Here is a 22103-nt window from a genome sequence, read left to right on the forward strand (position 1 = left end):
CTTCTAAATCAACCTGTTGAATTATAACCCAGTGTTGTGATTTTTAACCACTTCCTTAAGGAACAACCCAAAATATGCCATAGTCCTTCTAAATTTCTTTTGATGCTTACCAATCTTTTAGTTATCATTTGAGGTAAGATTCTTTTAATGACTTAGTTGGCTAGAAAGACCATTCATCTTTACGGCTAGTGCTGTTCCTTGTTCAGGTTGTCAGCAGATACCCAACTGTCTTCCCACAGCTTTCCAAGCTAAGTCTGTTTTCTGCTGCAAGGCTCTGTAAGGACCAGTACAGACTTCTTCCACCATGTACAAGCTAGAGCAAATTATCCAGCTAATTTTCCCTTTGAAAATATAAAGTCAGATAGAGTCAAACCTGTATTCCATACATTTGATGAGAAATTAGTATTTTCTGTCCTTAAAGTTTAGACCTGAGGTACTCTTGTTTATTTTCTTTGGCTATCCCAGCTCAGTAATCTACAGTGTACACCTAGACCAAAGCTGAAATTTGTCTTCTCCCAATCTGCTTTTCTTGCTCTCTTGTTGCTTGTTTGGGATCTGACTCTATTTAGTCAGAATCCATGGAACTTTGTGCAAGAACTTCTTATTTACATAAGAGTCATAGAGATGTACAGCATAGAAACAGACCCTTCAGTCCAACCCGTCCCTGCCGACAAGATATCCCAACCCAATCTAGTCCCATCTGCCATCTCTGGCCCATATCCCTCCAAACCCTTTCTATTCATATACCCATCCAAATGCCATTTAAATGTTGCAATTGTACCAGCCTCCACCACTTCCTCTGGTAGTTCATTCCATACACATACTACCCTCTGTATTAAAAAATTGCCCCTTAGTCCCTTTTATATCTTTCCCCTCTCACCCTAAACCTATGCCCTCCAGTTCTTGACTCCCCAACTCCAGGAATAAGACTTTGTCTATTTATCTTATCCATGCCCCTCACAATTTTATAAACCTCTATAAGGTCACCCCTCAGCCTCCGATGCTCCAGGGAAAACAGCCCCAGCCTGTTCAGCCTCTCCCTATAGCTCAAATCCTCTAACCCTGGAACATCTTTGTAAATTTTTTCTGAACCCTTTCAAGGTTCACAACATCTTTCCGATAGGAAGGAGACCAGAATTGCATGCAATATTCCAACAGTGGCCTAACCAATGTCCTGTACAGCCACAACATGACCTCCCAATTCCTGTATTCAATACTCTGACCAATAAAAGAAAGCATACCAAACACCTTCACTATCCTATCTACCTGTGACTCCACTTTCAAAGAGCTATGAACCGTACTCTAAGGTCTCTTTGTTCAGCAACACTCCCTAGGACCTTACCATTTAAGTGTATAAGTCTTGCTAAGATTTGCTTTCCCAAAATGGAGCACCTCGCATTTATTTGCATTAAACTCCATCTGCCACTTCTCTGCCCATTGGCCCATCTGGTCAAGATCCTGTTGTAATCTGAGGTAACCTTCTTCACTGTCCACTACACCTCCAATTTTGGTGTCATCTGCAAACTTACTAACTGTACCTCTTATGGCTGCATCCAAATCATTTATGTAGGTGACAAAAAGTAGAGGACCCAGCACCAATCTTTGTGGCACTCCGCTGGTCACAGGCAACCAGTCTGAAAACCAACCCTCCACCACCACCCTCTGTCTTCTACCTTTGAATCAATTCTGTGTCCAAATGGCTAGTTTCCCTGTATTCCATGAGATCTAACCTTGTTAATCAGTTTCCCATGGGGAACCTTGTCGAACGCCTTACTGAAGTCCGTATAGATCACTCCTACTGCTCTGCCCTCATCAATCTTCTTTGTTAATTCTTCAGAAAACTCAATCAAGTTTGTAAGACGTGATTTCCCACGCACAAAGCCATGTTGACTATCCCTAATCAGTCCTTGCCTTTCCAAATACATGTACATCCTGTCCCTCAGGGTTCCCTCCAACAACTTGCCCACCACTGAGGTCAGGCTCACTGGTCTATAGTCCCCTGGCTTGTCCTTACTACCCTTCTTAAACAGTGACACCATATTGGCCAACCTCCAGTCTTCTGGCACCTCGCCTGTGACTATCGATGATACAAATATCTCAGGAGGAGGCCCAGCAATCACTTCTCTAGCTTCCCACAGAGTTCTAGGGTACACCTGATCAGGTCCTGGGGATTTATCCACGTTTATGCGTTTCAAGACATCCAGTACTTCCTCCTCTGTAATATGGACATTTGGCAAGGTGTCACCATCAATTTCCCTACAGTCTTTATATTCCATATCATTTTCCACAGTAAATAGTGATGCAAAATACTCGTTTACTATCTCCCCCATTTTCTGTGACTCCACATAAAGGCCGCCTTGTTGATCTTTGAAGGGCCCTATTATGCATTCTCCCAGTTGTAGATTAGAACTTCCATTTCCATCTATTTTTCTTTTATTAATCGTGTCTTATATACTCTATAACCATTTTACCCAAAGTGTCAGACCTCACAGGGCCAGGCAGTGCTGCTTTGATCCTTGTCTGTTTCCAATCTTATCCTGTGGTTCAGAATGGTCCACAGTCTTCCTTATTTCAGTGAGTGTGTTCCTCTTCTGAGTCGTTGTTCAGCTTTCATGTTCCTCCTCTTCTGAGAAATAAGTCCAACTTGTTCTGATTTCTGTTCAATGATATCAATGCATTATGATTTCTTCCTATCATCCATTGATCACTTCAACTTATGATATTGGTTGTTGTGTTTTTGCTATGCTCATTCCTTGTTTGTTGATTTCATATCCATACTCTGTGCATGGTTTGTGGCTCTGATAACTCTTATGCACTGGGTCTTTTAAAGTTTTCAGGCTTGGTTGTCTCTCTTTATGATTTCACACATGGCTTTTATGTTTTATAGTAATTCTTAAGTGATGTATATCTCTAATTTATGAGGCAGACATGAAATTTGAGTTCACAGTCCAGCAATTCCTCTGAAGGTGATAACTGGTGTTTTAAACCAACATGCCTATTTTAAAATTATTAATTTGTTCACAATTATGAGTTGTATTTGCATCAGGATTTTTTAAAATCAGTCTTTTAAACCAGATGTCCACTTAGAATAGTGCATCAAGTTGCTGCCTTGGCATGCATTTAGTCTAATACAGCCCTTAAAGGACACAGTGTCCGTTTCACTATTACTTTGAAAAAATAATTTCAGTTTTTTGCTGATAAGGTTTCCTATCCATGAATCCATCAAAATGGTCTTGTGCAAATTGTAATTAAGCTGAACCTCGATTAGCATTGCACTGATCCAACTAAAGAGTTAATGTCTATTTAACCAGTTACTGAATTTTTAGCTCATTCAAAATCATTTGTCGGATTCAAGAAAATTGCAATGTGTAAAGTTAATTTTGATGTCTGTACATTTTATACTATTATAGAATGTATCCTTTTATTACAATGGAAATATGGAGTATTTGACTGATTTAACTGATTATTGGTTCTAAATTTTAAGTTTCTTAAGTGCATTTTTTTAAAAAATAGGTTAAAAAAATTTCTTTGTCCCCAAAGAAATTGAAAGAAGAGCTTGTGTCGCCCTTGATGTCGACATTCTCTTTTCCCTTCCATACAAAGTGCATGCCATAGTACTTAGGTACTTATGGAGCCTCTGCAGCCAATACATCAGAAATTTAAGGCATTCATAAACCCTTTGCTTTGTCAAGCTGGCATTTCAGTACCAATCAGTTACAATTATGAATGCTCAGTCTTGCTTCTGATGTCATAATTACACTACATAACCATGAATAGTTAAACTGATGTACTCTGATTATTCCTTCATATGTAAATTTAAATATTAAGATGTGAATTTCTCAGATGATACCAATGAAGAATATACATGGAAAATTGGATAATTTACAAAAACCAGTGCAAAATAAGTAACCTCAGATATGGCAGCTGTGAATGAAAGGTTTGTTTATGTCAATTGCAGTTCCAAGCCTATATGTTGTACAACAGTGATTTAATTTTCCAACTTTACATTAAGTTTTTCTTCTTAGCATTGTATATAAAATGATTTATGATAAATTAGATTGGCATTATTATAAGTTTCCAACAATAAACCTGACATTGATGGTTCAGAGAGTTGTAAGTCCTAGTCATGAAAATCATAAAGTCACTGCCAGTTTTGTTGGAGGGAAAATATATGGTTATGATGAATTGAAAGTGTAAAGTACTAGTCTGCAAAACATACAGAACAAAGATCAACATGGAAATGATCACTTGATTTGCAATCTATTTCTTTCAGGAAGCAGCTTGTTGGGCACTGTACAATCTACTTCTGTATCAGAATGATCTACATACAGAATTTGAAGATGAAGAAGCATGGTACTGACACTTAGATTTCTTTTCAGATGTGCTTCAGTGTTTTTATAACTTGAATGTGTTTTGAAATGTGAGTTCTTACTTGCATAATTCTGATCAGAATTTGTGAAAGAAATATCTTATTGTACTGCAGCTATCCAGTTCACAGACTGGTGATGACAGCGATGTTATTGCATTCTAATTCAAAGCAAGTATTTCAAGCAGCAGCAAATGTTCTGGCAACTTTGGTCAACAAAAGCGGTGAGTTAAAAATGAAGAAACATCCAAGAAAATAATAAAGCAAGCAGTTTTTTTTCTAACAGTATTTTATTAAATTTTAATTAACAGTACAAATCAGAAGGCTTCTCTTGGCAAAAGGGATACATATCAACATTCTAGACCTTATGAAAAAACATTCAAACTCTTGTGATGTCCTGGAAAGTGCCTGCAAATTCCTTAATAAGTTATTTATTGGAAGGTAAATGTTTATCTTCGGTTATTTTATCCAGGTAGCAAAATGTTCTGTTAGAATTTTTTGGAACTGTTGACCTTTTAGCACAAATTTACCTTGTAGTGTCCAGATATTGGGTTCACAAGGACATGGAGTTAGGCCATACATCAGCCATGATCTCTAATAAACAGTGGAACAGACTCCGGGGTGAATGGCTTACTCCTTTTCCTATGTTCCTATAAAACAGAAAATGCTGCAAATACTCATTCAGCATCTCTGAACTAGAGTCAATGTTTAAAATCGATTACTTTTAATCAGGCCCAGTATTATAAATGGTTGTGTATTATAAAAGATTGTTATATTTTTGAGACTCTCTGCTTAATTTAGAGTAAAATGAAGGAGACCATGTGACTGTTCTATGTCTGTCTGACAATGGATCTGGATGAGAGCTATTGGAAGTATAAAACAAAGCCCAGATTATTCTGCATGGTCAGAAAGTGTAAGGTGTTCATACTAGAAAATAATGGCAGCAACATCTACAGTTAAAGTGATCATACTATTTATCTTCAAAGTCCCAGGAAGAGGTTGAGAATGTCAGGTTATAACAGTTACACTTAATACCAAATGGAATATATTTAGAGGTTAAATATTAGCCAATTAACATTTATATCTGGATATAAAGCCCATGTAATTCATGTTACTTTGGATAAGTAGTTTATAGGAGAAGAGTTGCTAAGTTATCCCTGAAAATGCTGCCACACAGATCAGGACCCGAGAGAGGAAGCTGCTAGAGGTCTGAAAGTTTCTATGGTTCTGTATTGCTCACAAGACAAAGATTTTCACTGTGCCTCGGTACACGTGACAATAAATTCAGTCCAATTAAACTCAATTTGCTGCACCGGAAGGTGGGTGGGAGCTCAAGCTGGATTGAAAATAGTAGATTCTGGAGGTTTGAAAAGGCTGAAAAACTTGCTCAAAGTGTGCTTGAGGGAAAAAAAACATGAATGTGAAAGACAGTTCTGAGGTTAACACTTTCCAGAGTGAGAAACAAAGGAAATGAAAGTAAACCCATAGGAGCTGAGAATAACTTCAGGCTAGGCCCAGAAAAATGAATTGCTGCATAAGGGACAATATGAAGTACATCTACGAAGTGGATTTTTCAATTTGTTCAAAGTAAAAAGGAGGAACTTGACCCGTGCAATAGAATGAGTCACTCAGAGAAGGAGGTTATATTTGGTCTTTGGTCAATTTTGCTTTCAATCTGTTAAAATTCTTAAAGCATATGCATCATCCATTTCACTATCACCTGGAAGTTTAGAATACTTTCTAAAAAAATCTTCAATCTCCACAGGGGTCATAATAATTTTTTGAAATGTCATCAACTTACAAATCAACTAGGAGTAGAAGTAGGCCCTTTGAGTCTGCCCGATCGTGGCTGATCATCCAACTCAGCACTCTGTTTTCATGTTTTCCCTATACCCTTTGATTCCTTTAACGATAAGTACTGTATATAACTCCCCCTTGAAAACTTTCAATGTTTCGGCTCATCAGCTTTCTGTGGCAGAGAATTCCACAGGCTGATCATTCTTTGGGGAAGAAATTTTTCCTTATCTCCGTCCTAAATGGCCTACTGCATGTGTAGTGATCCTGGTTCTGGACTGTCCAGTCATCAGGAACCTCCCTTCAGTATTTACCCTGTCTTGTCCTGTTAGAATTTGATAGGGTTCTAGGAGCTGTCTAAACTGTCTTTCTTTTAAACTCCAGTGAATATGATCCTTGCCAATCCAGATTCTCTTCAAATGTCATTCCTGTGATCCGAGGAATCAGTGCATTCTCTCCATAGCCAGGACATCCTTCCTCAGATAAGGAGACCAAAACTGTGCATGGTACTTTGTGTGGTTTCACTGAAGCCCTGTGCAAGGACACCCAGGTCTTGTGCATCCCCCTTTCTCAATCTATCACCTATCTGATAATAATCAACATTCCTGTTTTTGCCGTCAAAGAGGATAACCTCACATTTATCCACATTATACTTCATTTTCGATGCATTTGCTCACACTGAAGCATCCTTGCATCTTCCCAATAGCTCACCCAAATTTGTGCTGTCTGCAAACTTGGGACGTTACATCTAGTTCCCTGATCTAAGTAATTAATATATCCTGTGAATAGCTAAGGTCCAAATGCTGAACTCTGCAGTATCCCATTTGTCACTGCTTGCCCCATTCGGAAAAATGCCTATTTATTCCTACTTTGCATTTCCAGTCTCCCAGCAGTCTTTAATTATTAACTGCTGATCTCTTAATAGATGCTGTCTGACCTGTTGAATACTTCCAGCATTTCTGTTTTTATTTCAGATTTCCAGTATCTGCTTTATTTTTCTTTTTATTTGGAATCTTTTTTTGTTTTCCCATTCTTTTCTAGAGGAATAATTTAATCTCCAATAGCAACATTGCTGAAATTCAAAACAAAGGTATTATAAATGCAAGCCTACTTTCTATCATTCCAAGGTTCTGGGTAATTGTGCTTTATTATCATAGGTTCAGTTTTTCTCCTTATTTGAGATATTTGTGGCCAATGGAAAAGACCAGACAGAAACCTTGTGGTTTTATTTTTCTTACCCAAGTAGAAACTGTGCAATAATTAGGATAGTAAGGTTCTTGTGTTTACTTTCTCAGTTTGTTGGTCACCGGATTATACCATTTCCCTTTTGGCATTACTAAGATCACAATGCAGTGGTGATGAAATTCTCTTTTTGGTGCTTGCTCTAAGCTGCATAAATATTTTACACTGATAAGCGATTATTGCACAAATGTGGTTCAGTTGCAAAAATATTGCAAAGCATGGTGTTTCAGGAACTCTTTGTGATAAGCTCTTAGTTATGGGGAGAAAATTAAAATGGTGTACATTTTTGTTACTCGTGCCATGGTGCCTTGTAGCATCCCTATTTCAGTTTGTCATATTTCACACCAGATCGTCACTTATTATGTGATATGCAGTAGAAAGTAGAATTCTGACAGAGTTATGGTTTTAGTTAACATTTCACTAATCATGTCGCTGACCTCCAGCAATGAAGTAATCATCATTTTTATATCTATAACTATTCTGAGAACTTGCCACTGGCCACTTTGTTAAAGATGCAAAATAGTCACATTGTAAGAGCTCTACTGATTTTGGGGAAGGATCATGGATTTATAACTCGCTGTCAAATTGATGAATCAGACATTTTTTTTCCAATCAGTCATCCTCTAATTACATCAGGATCTATTTACAGCAATTAGACATTTTACCCTTAAATATACACCACTCTTTCTGACTATTAGTATACTATTAGCAGAAGATCTGCTAATATATATTTGCTGTGCTAACAGACGTGGAATTGCAGAATTTTTAAAAATTTTGCATTTTGCAAATGTTTGCATTTGTTAGTAAGATCTAACTTGAAGTAGATTTAGGTGTTTTTGATGTTTTGCATATTGTGCTCAATTCCAATAACGCCTGGTTCAGTTGTAATTCATGTTCTTTTCAAAAGTGGTCTCTAAATGTAACCTACAATACTACTAGTCCAACTTCTATTGGCAACTATGTGGATTTCTCATCTTTGCAAACCTGCTGCACTTGTGGTCTCTTTAAATTAAATTACGGTTTTAGACTGGAAGTAATAACCTACACATTACATTGCATTCTCGCAGCGGTAAATGAGTGAAAGGTTATATTCAAATACAGAGGAACCTCGATTATCCGAAGGCCATGAGTGGGGAGTATTTCATCTGGTTAATCGAATGCTGGATAACATAGTTTAGCCATGCATTGGGACCTTGCAATCTTGTTCGGATAATCCAAAATTCGGATAATCGAATGCTGGATAATTGAGGTTCCTCTGTAGTCTGTTTTGTTTCAAAGTTTATTTCAATTTATATCAGAAAAGGTATAGATATTTACAAGATTGACCTTTGATGCATTAAATTGTACAGTAGCATTATGAATATCGATCTAGTTTAGTTTCTTTTCTTGTCGACCTTTGAATGAAGTAAAATGAATTTTAAAAAAAACGCTAATTTGGTTTTATACCATTATTTATTTTTGTGTCATTTCCTGTCTTTTCAGCAATCTGAGTTGGGATATCATGAAATTAACTTCATGTAGAATAATAGACACATTGAAGAATACTTTACATAACTCTTCTGTACAGCTTGAGGCCCTTCGGGTTATGTCACACATTATTTGTCCTGGTAAGTGAGGGAAAAAAAAAGACGTGCTTTTTAATGTCGAAAATATTTATTTACTAGCATTTTCTACATTAACTGACTTGCTAAAAAGTTATATTGATGGACACCTTTTTTTTTAAGTATTGGGGAATTTTGCTGGAGTTGTAATTCTTGCTGGAGATGTGAATCTGTGGACAACCTGGGATTTGCACAGCCCAGATGTCATCAACTTGTGAAAGCCACCATAGGCAATTGAACTTTAAAGTCTCATCACTTCTTTGGCTCTCAGACACTTGAGCTCCTTATGATATGATTTCAACTTAATTATTTTTAATATGTAGTCATTTGATATTACAGAACTTATGTATTGCTGAAAATAGACATTTTTCTCAAAATATTTTGTCTTGTACTCATCAGAAGGATTTACAAGAATAGAAATGTGAAACTGAATAACATTTTTATATTGTCTGAACAGGACATGCTATTTGAGTGTCCAGTCAACTCTGGTTTGGAGAATGCACAAGTTAAATGCCAAACAATTTAAATGTGAATCAGGCAGTTTTGAGTTTTGCTCTGAACCAGAAAATGGCTATTACTAGTTTGTCCTGTTGAAACAAACATAATATGAATACAAGCTATTTCTGTCTGCAAAATACAAATCCATGTGAATTAGTATTTCTAACTTCAAGTGCATGCAAGTGAACCACTGTAAGACTCCAAATGACAATCCAAAATTAGATGTCAATGTAGTTCCTTGCATGCTTGGTATTATTTAGCATATGTTGTCCAGTTGACTCTGTCTAATGTTGGATGCTATTTTAGAGTTTTGCGAATATGAGGTGGTTGTACACAGTAAGTGCCTAACCTATTGCGAACCTCTGAAGGGTCATGTTTGTCATAGGAATGTAGGTTGCACACACGTCAAGAGTCACACTGGCACTGAAATTCATGTGCTATATGACTCATTGAGTAAAAGACATGTGGCAGCATTCTGTTACTGGCAAACACCACTCATTCATAATGAAACAGCTCATTTCATCTTTTTCTTATATTTTTAGAAATCTTACCTTTTGAGTATTATTTGTGATAGACTGCATAGTTCTCAGGACTGAAAGTGGAGGCTTTAGATCTGTTTATGGTATGTGTGACATATGGTGAGTGATAGTTTGATATAGGTAGCCATTTTCTTGCAAGATGGCATTGATATAACCTATTTCAGCATGAAGTTTGTACTGTGAGCAAATGGCTCAGGTCATATTTAAGGAGAAAGTGAGGTCTGCAGATGCTGGAGATCAGAGATGGAAATGTGTTGCTGGAAAAGCGCAGCAGATCAGGCAGCATCTAGAGAACAGGAGAATCGACGTTTCGGGCATTAGCCCTTCTTCAGGAATGAGGAAAGTTGGAATGAAGAGGAATGAAGAAGGGCTAATGCCCGAAACGTCGATTCTCCTGTTCCCGAGATGCTGCCTGACCTGCTGCGCTTTTCCAGCAACACATTTCCAGGTCATATTTAAGGTTACCAATGAGGCCAATCTTTTAGCATGTGAGCATTCTTGTTCTAGCTCTGGCAGGAGGTGAAATGAACTAAGGGTTTTCACATTTGAACAACAGTTAAAATTAGAGTTTCATGCTTCTGCTATGTGGTAACAACGCAAATGGTGTTTGCCACTAACCGGATGTTGCCTTTAAAACAAAACCACATCTGTCTTTCTCTTAAATGTGGTGCTTGGACATATGTTGTGTGGCAGAGATGTTTTGAATGGGGAAGCTCTTTGGATAGAAGGAAAAGCCAAAGGAAACCTTCCCATGTTTACGAGATGGAGGGAGGAAAGAGAATGATAACAGAAGTGCAAAAATGAATCTGACAAATTCAGAGGCAACCATGCTGGTCATCAGGTAGTCCTTGGTTTCAGGGAAAAAGAAAGACATATCAGGCAATCTGGAGTGGAAGGTTACAACAGATCATAGAATCCCTACAGTGTGGAAACAGGCTATTTAGGCCAACAAGTCCACACTGACCCTTCGAAGAGTGTCCCACCCCGACTAATGCACATAACCTACATGTCCCTGAATGCTATGGGCAATTTAGCATGGCCAATTCACCAAACCTGCACATCTTTGGACTGTGGGAGGAAACCAGAGCACCCAGAGGAAACCCACACAGACACGGAGAAAGTCGCCCAAAGCTGGAATCGAACTCGGGTCCCTGGTGCTGTGAGGCTGCAGTGCTGACCACTGAGCCACCATAAAACCAATGACCTAGTGCTTTATTGGAACCAGCTGGGAGAAAATATAGTCAAGGTAGCTTTGCGAGGCAATGGACTTGGAGTGAATATTGACAGCCAGAAATTGAGTCATTGAGATTGAGGAAAGGAAGAGTCAATTACAGACCATGTTAAGGCAAAGGAAGTGTAGAAATTGGAAGTAAAACTTCTGACATTTTCCAGTTCAGTCCGTAATCTAGAAATGTGATATAGTAATCAATCACAGAAAAATAGCTGAGGGACAGATCTTTGGTAAGTCCAGAACAAAGAATGTTCCAAATAGTTCCTAAAAGATATGCATAAATCAGACTCATAAAGATTTTCATAGTTACGTTTTTTTGGAGAAATGAGTGGAGTTAAAGTAGAAGCTGTTAAGTGGGTGATAAGGTTGAGGTGTAATAGGATTATAATGGATAGGGTATGTTTGGGCTTCTATTTGAGGAAAAAACTAAAGCCATCAAGCCCTCCTGGATTCAAAGTCTGTGATGAAAAGGAAAGAGTAAGGAAAGGAAACTAGAAGCTATTAAAGTGATGCAGGATTAGAAGGGTATGAACAAGGGAAGACAAATAGAGTAAACATAGGAAGAAGAATATCTGGTTGTCCAACAGCAATCTGAAATTATGGTTTTACCAGTACAGTCTTGTTCTAGCTCTGATAGGAGGTGAAGTGAACTAAGAGTTTGGAGGCTGGGAATGGGAGCTTGGTGGTAAAATTTGCAAAGGAGTTGATGTCAATGCCAATCTTGGAAATAATGGCTTAATGTTCAAAGGTGAGATACGGTAAGATAACGGGCAAGTATGAGAAAGTGTTAGAGAGCTGGGGCAATATTTTTTCTATTGATAATTTAACAATGCTGTTAGGTTGAAATGGGGTCAGAAGCACACATTCTGGCTGAAATTTGATGAGTCCAATAGGCCCAAGGGTTACAGAACCCTTGGAGACCGATGTCACTTTTTGGAAAGCCTAACACAGGCAATCATGCACTAAGCTGGATAATGACAGGCCTCCCATGCAATCAAGCCTCCAAGGGGGAGAACGTACTACCGAGGATAGACAATTAGAGATAGGTTAGAATAAATGAGGGTACTTGAGAAATTTAGGGTGGCTCATGACACACTGACAGTCTTCAATGGAAAGGGTAAGAGACAAGAGGATCATAGGACTCTGCGTTCCCTTTTTGGGAATTGCCTAAATACAGCAAACACAAGGCCAAGACCTGGGGAACCTCAGACTGTAACATTGTAATATCTTATAAGCAGTGCTATTTCTGGCTGTCAAGGATAAGTAACACATGGAGTGCTGAATATAGATGAGGGCCTTTAGTTTATGTTAACATTTCATTAAACAATAAATCTGTGATAAATTCCCATAACAGCATTGTTTTTAAAGATATTGTATAACTTAAATATGCTGAGCATGTTGTGATTTTTCTCGTTTTGACCTACAGTTAATCTCAAAGGTTTTTAAAGGTTATTCAATGGCGTACTCTGCTGTCTTGCAAGATTTGACATACGCGCTTGAAAGATACTTTAAATCTAGAATGATAAGCCATTTCAAATTGGCAACTCACAATAAATTAACAAACTTGCAAGATTAATAAAATTGAAGTTATAGTATATTGTAATTGTGGTCAGCATTAGGTTATTAACTTATAATAAGCATTTTAAAAATGTTATTATCTTTCCATGGTTGTGAGATTCAGAAAAATAGTGATCTTAATTTTTAATTCAAAGATGGTCAAATAAAGCATTTTGTGCAATGGCTAATGAATGGACACTGTTGAGGTATCAACACCAATAGAAGACTTAATAATGCTATTAGTAACAATGAGTGGTGTGCCGACAACAAATGTTTAAAGTAGAAAAGCCACCAATCTATTTTTTTCTTTGTCTGTATTTACAGGACTCTCTCGTAATTTGTTGAAAGCATGTCATTTCAATTTGGCAGGGCAATAAATTGTAATATTTGAAAAATTTTGACAAATAGAGAAACTGACCTTTAAAGAACCTTCAAAGGATCAGCTTGCATCAGTCAAGAATGGCAGCAAATTAATGGACCTGGTTTTGAATCGCGGTTACAGCGCCTTGTATGAATTAGATTCTCCGTTCAGGCTATTTTCTGGCCTGGATTTGCATAATTTTGTGCTGCTGCTGCCACTTCAATGCAATAAACAAATGACATATATTGTTTACTACTGTTAACAGAATATATTATTTTTTTTCTGCAAAACTTCCTAAACAAACTAAAACTTTTTCGCCTGAATAACTCAAGTTATGCTCAAAGAAAATGAAAGAGAAATATGGAGAACATTGCAACCAAGATCTATTTGGCTAAGTGAAGGAGATTTTTGTGCAAGAAAACAATGCAGAAGAAAAAGGTAGTTGTGGTAGATAGGTGCAGCAGAACTGAAGTAGGAACTTAAGGTGGTCGAATTATTCTGAAGAATGCACACAAGTGGCAAATGTTATATGGGACTTGCTAGTTTTGAAACATAATAGTTGGGGCGAAAGCTGTAAAATTCAAAATTTGAATAGTCCAGGAGAGAGAGCCAGGATCATCTTTAGTAATCATGGAATATTTATACAATGTTTTCAGCAGAATGTTAAGGTATGTGAGATCATTATCGTAAATAATGACATGGCTGAATGAGGAGTAAGCTTGATAGGGCAACTGCTTTTACCCTGCTTTTTTTTTAAAGTTGTTGTCACTCTTCCTGATGTGTGCATATATAGTTGTTTATTACCATGTGTCCAATGTCAATCATGCAGAGGACATGCTGGATGCAGAGGAAGATACAGATAAGTTGGAAGCAATAAAGAAAACAATTGGAAAACAGTGTTTGTCTGATGGTTTTCATAGATTAGTCCTTGAAGCTTTGAATAAGGTAAGACCAAAACAGCTTGGTGGTCCACTTTTTCCATTTGCTGTTACTTTTTTTTTGTCCAAATTCTGCTCCTATATCTTGTAGTCTGTAAATAAAGAACCTGCAATTTATAATAAAAACACAGTTTTGAACAAATGATGTGCAGGTACCACTGTTGGACTGGGGTGGACAAAGTTAAAAATCACACAACACCAGGTTATAGTCCAACACATTTATTTGGAAGTACTAACTTTTGGAGTGCTGCTCCTTCATCAGGTAGCTGTGGAGCAGGATGATACGTCACACAATTTATAGCAAAAGAACACATGGAACATTCCTCGTCACAATGGACGTTTTGGCACTCTACACCAGCATATCCCATGATGACAGCATTGCTGCAACAGCTTCAGTACTCCATACCAACAGCTACCAATCTTTGAGCACCTTCCTACAACTCATCCACTTCATCCACGACCACAACGTTTTCACCTTTGACAACTTGTTCTTCATCTAGGCACACAGAGCAGTCATGGGGACCAAATTTTCACCCCAATATGCCAACATTTTCATGCACAAGTTCGAACAAGACTTATTTGCCCCACAGAACCTCCAACCAGCACTATACACCAGATACATTGACAACATTTCTTCCTCTGGACCCGTGGCGAGGAGTCACTGAAAAACAACTACACAGTGGCATCAACAAATTTCATCCCACCATCAGACTTACCATGGACTAGTCTTTAGTATCAGTCTCATTCTTGGACACATGCATCTCCAACAAGGACAGCACCTCACTACCTCACTCTACTGCAAGCCCATGGATACCCTCATGATGCTGCACTGCTCTAGCTTCCAATCTAAGTATATTAAAACAACCATCCCCTATCGACAAGCCTAACGTATACACAGGATCTGTTCACATGAGTAGGAATGCCATGGACACCTGATGGTGCTGAAGGACACCCTCTTGCCTTTAAACAATCACCAAACCTTAAACAGACCATTGTTCACAGCAAACTGCCCAGCCTTCAGGACAACATCGACGGTAACACTGTACAACCCTATCATGGCAACCACTGCAAGATGTGCAGAATGTTGACAAGCATGCGCGTGCGCGCACACACAACACACACACACACACACACTCTCTCTCTCTCTCTCTCTCTCTCTCTCTCTGCACTCACTCACTCGCACACTCACTTATTCACACTCTGACACTCACTCACCCACTTTCACACTCACTCAGATCCTCTCTCATGCACATGCTGTCTCTCAGACATGCGCACATACACCTCCTGATTCACACCAATGCATACACCCTCTCATAGGTTTATACTCCGTCACACTCACGTACACATTCTACCATGCATGCACATATGCAAACACACTATCTCATGCACTCACATGCACACTCTCGCTCTCTCTCTCTCTCTCTTGCTCTTGTGCTGTCTCTCGCTCTTGCTCTTGCACTCTCTGTCGTTCTCACTGTCTCTGATGCTCGCACTCTCATGTTCGCATTCGCTCTTTCTCTCGCACGCTCTCTTGCACTTTCTCGCTTGCTCTCTCTGTCTCACATTCGCTGTCTCTCTCGCACTCTCAGTCTCTCTCTCTAAGACATGCACGCACACACATATATAAGTCTGTGGGGTGAATTTCCATTTGCAGAATTGTAATTGCAGGTACATTCTATTTTGTTCAAGAAGTGCACAATCTGCAGGCAGCCAATGCAGGCAATCAATCCATGTAACATTTATAAATTCCTACTTTGGAAATAGAACCAGTCTGACTCAAGATTGGGGTACAGACAGACACTAACCTCACACCTTTAATGCATTGTCTGAGCTGAGATGTCACCTTTTTCTAAATAAAACTTTGTTATCTTGAGAATGTGACTTGAACCGAGATCTGCAACCCATTCTAAAAGATGAAAGACTTGACACAATATATTGAACAAGCCTAGATTGCTATCAGTTGCATGACACTGTGATCTTTTGCTACAAATTCTGTGTCTTATGATCCTGCTCCACAGCTACCTGATGAAGGAACAGTGCTCTAAAAGTAGTACTTTCAAATAAACCTGTTGGACTATAATCTGGTGTTGTGTGATTTTTAACTTTGAACAAATGAGGAAGCCTTTGGGGCAAAAATAGGTGTGGACTTTGAAAAAGCAGCCTTCTTTGAGAATTAATTTTCGACAGAGAGAAAAAAAAAACATTGTAAGCCCAAGAAGAAAATCAAACTTAAAAGAAACAAATTCAAATTTATAACTTTAAATAACTAATCTTTTTTGATTTGTAGAAGGTTTATACTATTGTTCACCAAACTATTAATTAATTATGATGAGGCTTTGACCTAAAACATTATACTATCCACCAGTTTCACCTGCTAACCTGACTCGTATTTATTGTCTATTGCTTCATATTTTTGTAATTTTTGTGTATTTCTCTGCCTAAATAAATTTATTTTGAATTGTACAGTTTGCAGATGAGATTTCCTCCCCCCTTGAACATTTTGACATCCAAAGATAACACTCATGAAAATAGCAATAAAAGACAGCAATTTCTTCATCATTTACTTGCTAAATATAACATTTGACTAGGTCTTGGAATATTGATGTTGTCACATATTATGATCCATATGCTTGATCTGGTATGGAGCTGACCTGGATAACCAACCTTGTCAGTGACCAAAATTGCCAAGAACTTTTATTGGATACAGCATTTATAATTTTATAAGTCTTAAGTTGGTAAAACATTTAATTTGAAGGCTGCTTATTAGCAGCACTAATTTGAATATTTTATTGTATCATTATGGTGATAATCTTCCAAGAATCCTAAGATTCTGGAAAAGTCCCAGAGGACTGGAAAATTGCCAATGTAACACCTTCATTTAAAAAGGGAAGGAGACAAAGAACAGGTAACTTTGACCATTTAGTTCATTGTCTGTTCTAGGGAAAATATTATAACCTATTATAATAAATAGGGTAATATAGCATTTAGAGATAATTAATATGATCAAGTAGAGCCAGCATGGCTTCTCTGTGGGGGAATTATACCTAGCAAGTTTATTAGAATTCTTTGAGGAGGTAACAAGCCTGACAGAGAAGCAGTGGATCTAGTGTGGTTGGATCTTTCAGAAAGCGTTGATAGGATATCACGCACTAGACTACCTAATAAGACAAGGACCCATTATATTGGGGATATTACATTATTATGGACAGAGGATTGTCTAACAGAACACAGAATTAGACTAATGGGTGTGTTTTCAGTATGGCAATCTCTAATTAGTGGAGTGCCACAGGGATCAGTGCTGGGGCCACTAATATTTACAACATGTATTAATAACATGAATGAGGAAAGTGAATGGAATATAACCAAGTTTGCAGATAACATAAAAATGGATGAAAAGACAGATATCGAGGATGACAGATTCAGCAGACGGATACAGGTCGATCAAGTAGGTGGACAGAATCTTGGCAGATGGAATGTAATGCAAGAAATCAAGAGTTCATGCACTTGAGCAGGAAGAATAGAGGAACTGAATATTATTTAAATGGAGAAAGACTGCAGAAAGCTATGGAACAGATGGATTTGGGAAACTTTGTGTAGTAATCACAAATATCTAGTATGCAAGTTCAGTGGGTGACAAGAAGGCAAATGGAAATGTTGGCCTTTATTTCAAAGGAAATGGAGTATAAAATTAGGGAAGTTTTGCCAAATCTATACAAGGTACTAGTCAGACCACAACAGAGGTACAGTGAACATTTTACATCCTCTTGTCTAAGGAAAGATGTACTGACTTTGCAGGTAGTCCAGAGAAGGTTCATAGAGCTGATGCCAAGTATTGATGGACTGTACCCATTGGAATTTAGAAGATTGAGAAGCGACCTTATTGAAACATAGAAGATTCTTAGGAGACTAAACAGGGTAGGAGCAGACAAGTTTCTTCCCTTGTGGGAAAGTGTAGGACCAGGGGAATAATATTAGAATAAGAATTTGCACATCTTAAAAAGAGGAGGAATTACTTCCCTTAGACGGTAGTGAATCTGTAAAACTCTTTAATACAGAGAACTGTCGAGGCTTGATCGTTCAGTATATTCAGTTCTTGTTTCTCCACTATTCACAAAATCTGGCCCGAAATGTTTTATAATATTGGTGGTCAATAATGAAACATTATTGCTTATCGGTTTGACTGGAGTTAGGGACTGGAAGGGAGATTTAAAAAGTGATCAGAGCTAGCGCACGCAATTGGAGGTGGATACAAGATGTAGAAATTGTGGTCTGAAATCTTTGCGTGTGTTCCTGTACTGAGAGAGATGGTAATATATGTGTGTCCACTTAAACAATAGCTGTTTTTGTTTTAGACATGTGCGGTATTAGAGTAAAATTAATACAAAACTACTTTGTGGCAGATTTGTGTTGGATACTAGTTTCATTCATGCAACTCTTTCATTCTTAGATATTTTGATGCCAATCATTGTTATTGTACTTATTTCCAGTATATTGAAAATCCAGCTATCCAACAATGTGGCCTCCAATTATTGTGCACTATTGCTGATTCTTCGGGTACATTAGAACTGATGAAAGAAGGAGCTTTAGACACTGTAATCCATACTTTACAAATGTACCCTTCCATGCAAGGTAGGAAAAAGCAATGTCCTTATCAACATTTTCCATACCCTTTTTAAAAATACTGCAAGATTTTCTTTTCATTAACATGTTGTGATTATTAAAAAAAGTTTATTTTATCAGATAAGAAAATTCACATTGCCATAAACATATTGACACTTTCTTGGTAAATAGCATTTTCATTAGTCTCAAGTGAAGCTGAGTAAGGAAGCATGGGAGCTCTGTTTGACAGTCTCGTCCTTGCTCTTCCTCCTCAAGGAAAGGAGAGAAAGCAACAAGTGCTATTGTTCAATATATGAGTTTGGATTTGCAGTGTAGGGCCAAGCCTGCAGTGGGGGAAGGATCTATTCTTTTCAACATATAGTTGAGAATCTTCTCTGTATGTGAAATATATCATGGCAATGAACATTTTTGTTGTTAGCCTTCTACGATAGAGTAAAGCTCCTTATCGCCTGAGGATAACTGAGCATCCCAAACTTAGAATTTTCACAAGTTTGCAGTTTTGCATTCTTTAGGTGTGATGATGGAGAGAAGTACAAGTAGAGTTGAAAAGGGTGGTGCTGGATAAACGCAGAGTGTCAGGCAGCATTTGAAGAGCAGGAGTGTCAAAGTTTTGGGCATAAGCCCTTCATCAGCAATGTGGAGGGGAAAGGGTGATCAGAAATAAAGGGTGGGGATGGAGCTGTGGGGGAAGATGGATGGGAAGGCGGGGGGTAATTGTGATTGGTTGGTTGGGGGGGAATGGAGCGGACAGGTAGGAAGGAAGATGGATAGGTAGGACAGGTCAAATGGGCAGTGCCGAGTTAGAGGGTTTGATTTGCGATGAAGTGGAGGGAGAGGAGATTTGGAAACTAGTGAAGTTGATGTTGATGCCATATGGTTGAAGGGTCCCACGGCGGAAGATGAGGTGTTCTTCCTGCATTTGGCGGGTGGCTTTGATTTGGCAGTGGAGGAGGCCCAGGACTTGCATGTCATTGTGGGAGTTGGGTGGGGAGTTGAAATGGTCGACCACAGGATGACAGAGTTGTTTTGTGTGTGTCTCCTAGAGATGTTCGCTGAAATGCTGTGCGAGTTGGTGTGCTGTGTCACTGATGCTGCCTGACCTGCTGTGCTTTTCCAGCACCACGCTAATATTGACTGTTATTGGAAGAATGACTAATCAGAGTTCAGATAATCAGTGATCTGTATAGATTTAATATTATAGTTAAAAAAGAGCCGATTTGTTATTTGTTATAACATCGCAATGACCTTTATAACACAGAAAACCTGTGAAGATTGAACTTTACAGAGCGCTTTTCTTTATCTGTGGATGCTTCAATGAACTTCACTCCGAATGAATGAGTTTATTTTAACTGTAGCCATTGTTAGACTGTCTGAAGTTGCAGCAGCTATGTACACACAGCAATCTCCTATGTGCAGCAAGATGATATTTGTTAGCAAGAACAAAAAAAGAAACTATCATGCTCTTTTTTGACTACTACCAAGAGATCTCGCAATAATATGACCGAGGATCATTTTATTTGTATTTGCTTTTGGGATGTGAGCAACACTAACAAAGCTATTTTTATTGCTCATCCCTAATTGCCTTGATAAAGTGGTCGTGGGCCTTTTCCTTGAACTATGGCATTCCTTGAGCCATTGTTGCAAGACAGGCAATTCCATAACTTTACCTTGTGGAATGAGCGTATGGCAAATAATACACTACAGATCTGGGCATTGTATGACTTGGATGTGACAGTGTAACTATGATCATTCTGTTCTGAAACTTTATGGAGATTGTGAAGCTGAATGCTACTGTATAGATGTGTTGGAGAAGAATGGTAAGTTAATGGTTCAACCATTCTAATATGACGTGCATTGATAACTGAAGACAGTTGATGTTGCTGTTGTCTGCATTTGTAGTTGCTCCAATACACCAACAGAGTTGAATATAAGAAGTAACTATTGCATAATTTTTCATTTATGAATGTGACATTTCCCATATGAATGGACCATCTAATGTGTTTGTCCCTGTTTCGTTTCAGAAATTCAGTATCTGTGCCTGAAACTTGTGACGATACTTGTTCCAAAGAATTATTTAAGTCGTACATTCTTGACTTTGGTGGCAAAACTTTTATTAGAAACAGTACGCAGATATGCAGACAAACTAGAAGTGCAAATGCAGGTCAGTTGTTATTCAAGTGTAATTGCATAGAAGCTTAAAGAAAGATGAGTGTCACTTTTGGATTTTTAGATATGAATGCATGCTTTTTTTGTCTGGGTGCTTACTTTCAAAGTATGCAAACGAAAGTTGAAAGAGGTGTGCAAATATTGGTGAAAACTGAGGATATTCAGTTTAAGCGTTCAAGAGATGTGTTGTTCCTTCTTCTGGATTATGCTGTGATTCACAGATACTGAGCAATGTAAGCTGTGTTTGGCGCTAAAACTGTGTTGGATCCACTTTTAGAAGTGAGCACTGCCGTTGAAGCGCTCATTGGAAACCTGATATTTACAATGGTAGTCTATTTACTTGTAATTCTGAATGTGATCTTGAATTCATCTCTGCTGTGTATCTTTCTGCTGATTACAAATGAGCGTAAGTTAATTTTTGAAAGGTTTTAACCTATTTTTATTTTGAAGTCAGATCTCCACCAATAATAAAATACAAATGAGCAGAGAAAAGAAGTACTAAATCTTTGAGACAGGTTGGGCCTCAACTGGGGTTTCTGTTCGACTCTTGAAGAATACCAATTTTGTAGACAGTGCATAAAATGATACCAGGAATGAGGACCATCTATTATTTGGAAAAACTGAAGTTGTTGTCCTCCTTAGAAGCAGAGAGGTTTAAGAGGAGCTTTGATAGTGGTGCTTAAAATCATCAACAATTTTGTTAGAGTAAATAAGGAGAAACTGTTTGCAGTATCAAAATTATCAGGTGATTGGCAAAAGAACTAAGTTGTGGCCTTTTCTTGAAAGGGTTGTAGAAATCTATTCATTTGTGAATTTTTTCAAAGGAGATTGGACAAATATTTGAAAGGAAATCGTTTGTAGGGCTTTGGGGAAAGAGCAAGAAAGTGTGATTAATTGGCAATGGATTTATGCAATAAATATTACCCGAATCATGTTTCAAGTTAATGAATGGCTGAGACTGTAGTGGTTGTAACGAGATCAGCAAGTTGGACTTCATAGAAATATGACTTCCCTGATTTGGACTGTTAATCTGTTTAATCTGTCTGACAAATAAAGGGGGGAGTGTCAGAGATACTGCCATTCTGATAGCCGATTTTGAATGAGGCAGTACTAAAGACAAGGGTTGTTAATGTGTAAATAAAAGGTGAATTGGTGATGGGATACTGGCTTTTGAAGTTATTTAAGTGACG

The 22103-nt window shown here is 38.0% G+C and overlaps 1 protein-coding gene across 1 annotated transcript in view; it reads left to right on the top strand.

Moving 5' to 3' along the window:
• Nucleotides 1–22103, top strand: part of lrrk2 (leucine-rich repeat kinase 2) — a 137733-nt gene that overhangs the window by 19294 nt on the left and 96336 nt on the right. The window contains exons 10-16 of the mRNA XM_043713611.1: nucleotides 4274–4353; nucleotides 4484–4590; nucleotides 4678–4807; nucleotides 8885–9009; nucleotides 14019–14134; nucleotides 18615–18756; nucleotides 20769–20908. Of these exons, the coding sequence (XP_043569546.1) occupies nucleotides 4274–4353; nucleotides 4484–4590; nucleotides 4678–4807; nucleotides 8885–9009; nucleotides 14019–14134; nucleotides 18615–18756; nucleotides 20769–20908 (840 nt within the window). The remainder of the gene's footprint in view (nucleotides 1–4273; nucleotides 4354–4483; nucleotides 4591–4677; nucleotides 4808–8884; nucleotides 9010–14018; nucleotides 14135–18614; nucleotides 18757–20768; nucleotides 20909–22103) is intronic.

The sequence above is a fragment of the Chiloscyllium plagiosum genome, chromosome 23 (genome assembly GCF_004010195.1).
Source record: "Chiloscyllium plagiosum isolate BGI_BamShark_2017 chromosome 23, ASM401019v2, whole genome shotgun sequence".
In the NCBI taxonomy this organism is placed as follows: domain Eukaryota; kingdom Metazoa; phylum Chordata; class Chondrichthyes; order Orectolobiformes; family Hemiscylliidae; genus Chiloscyllium; species Chiloscyllium plagiosum.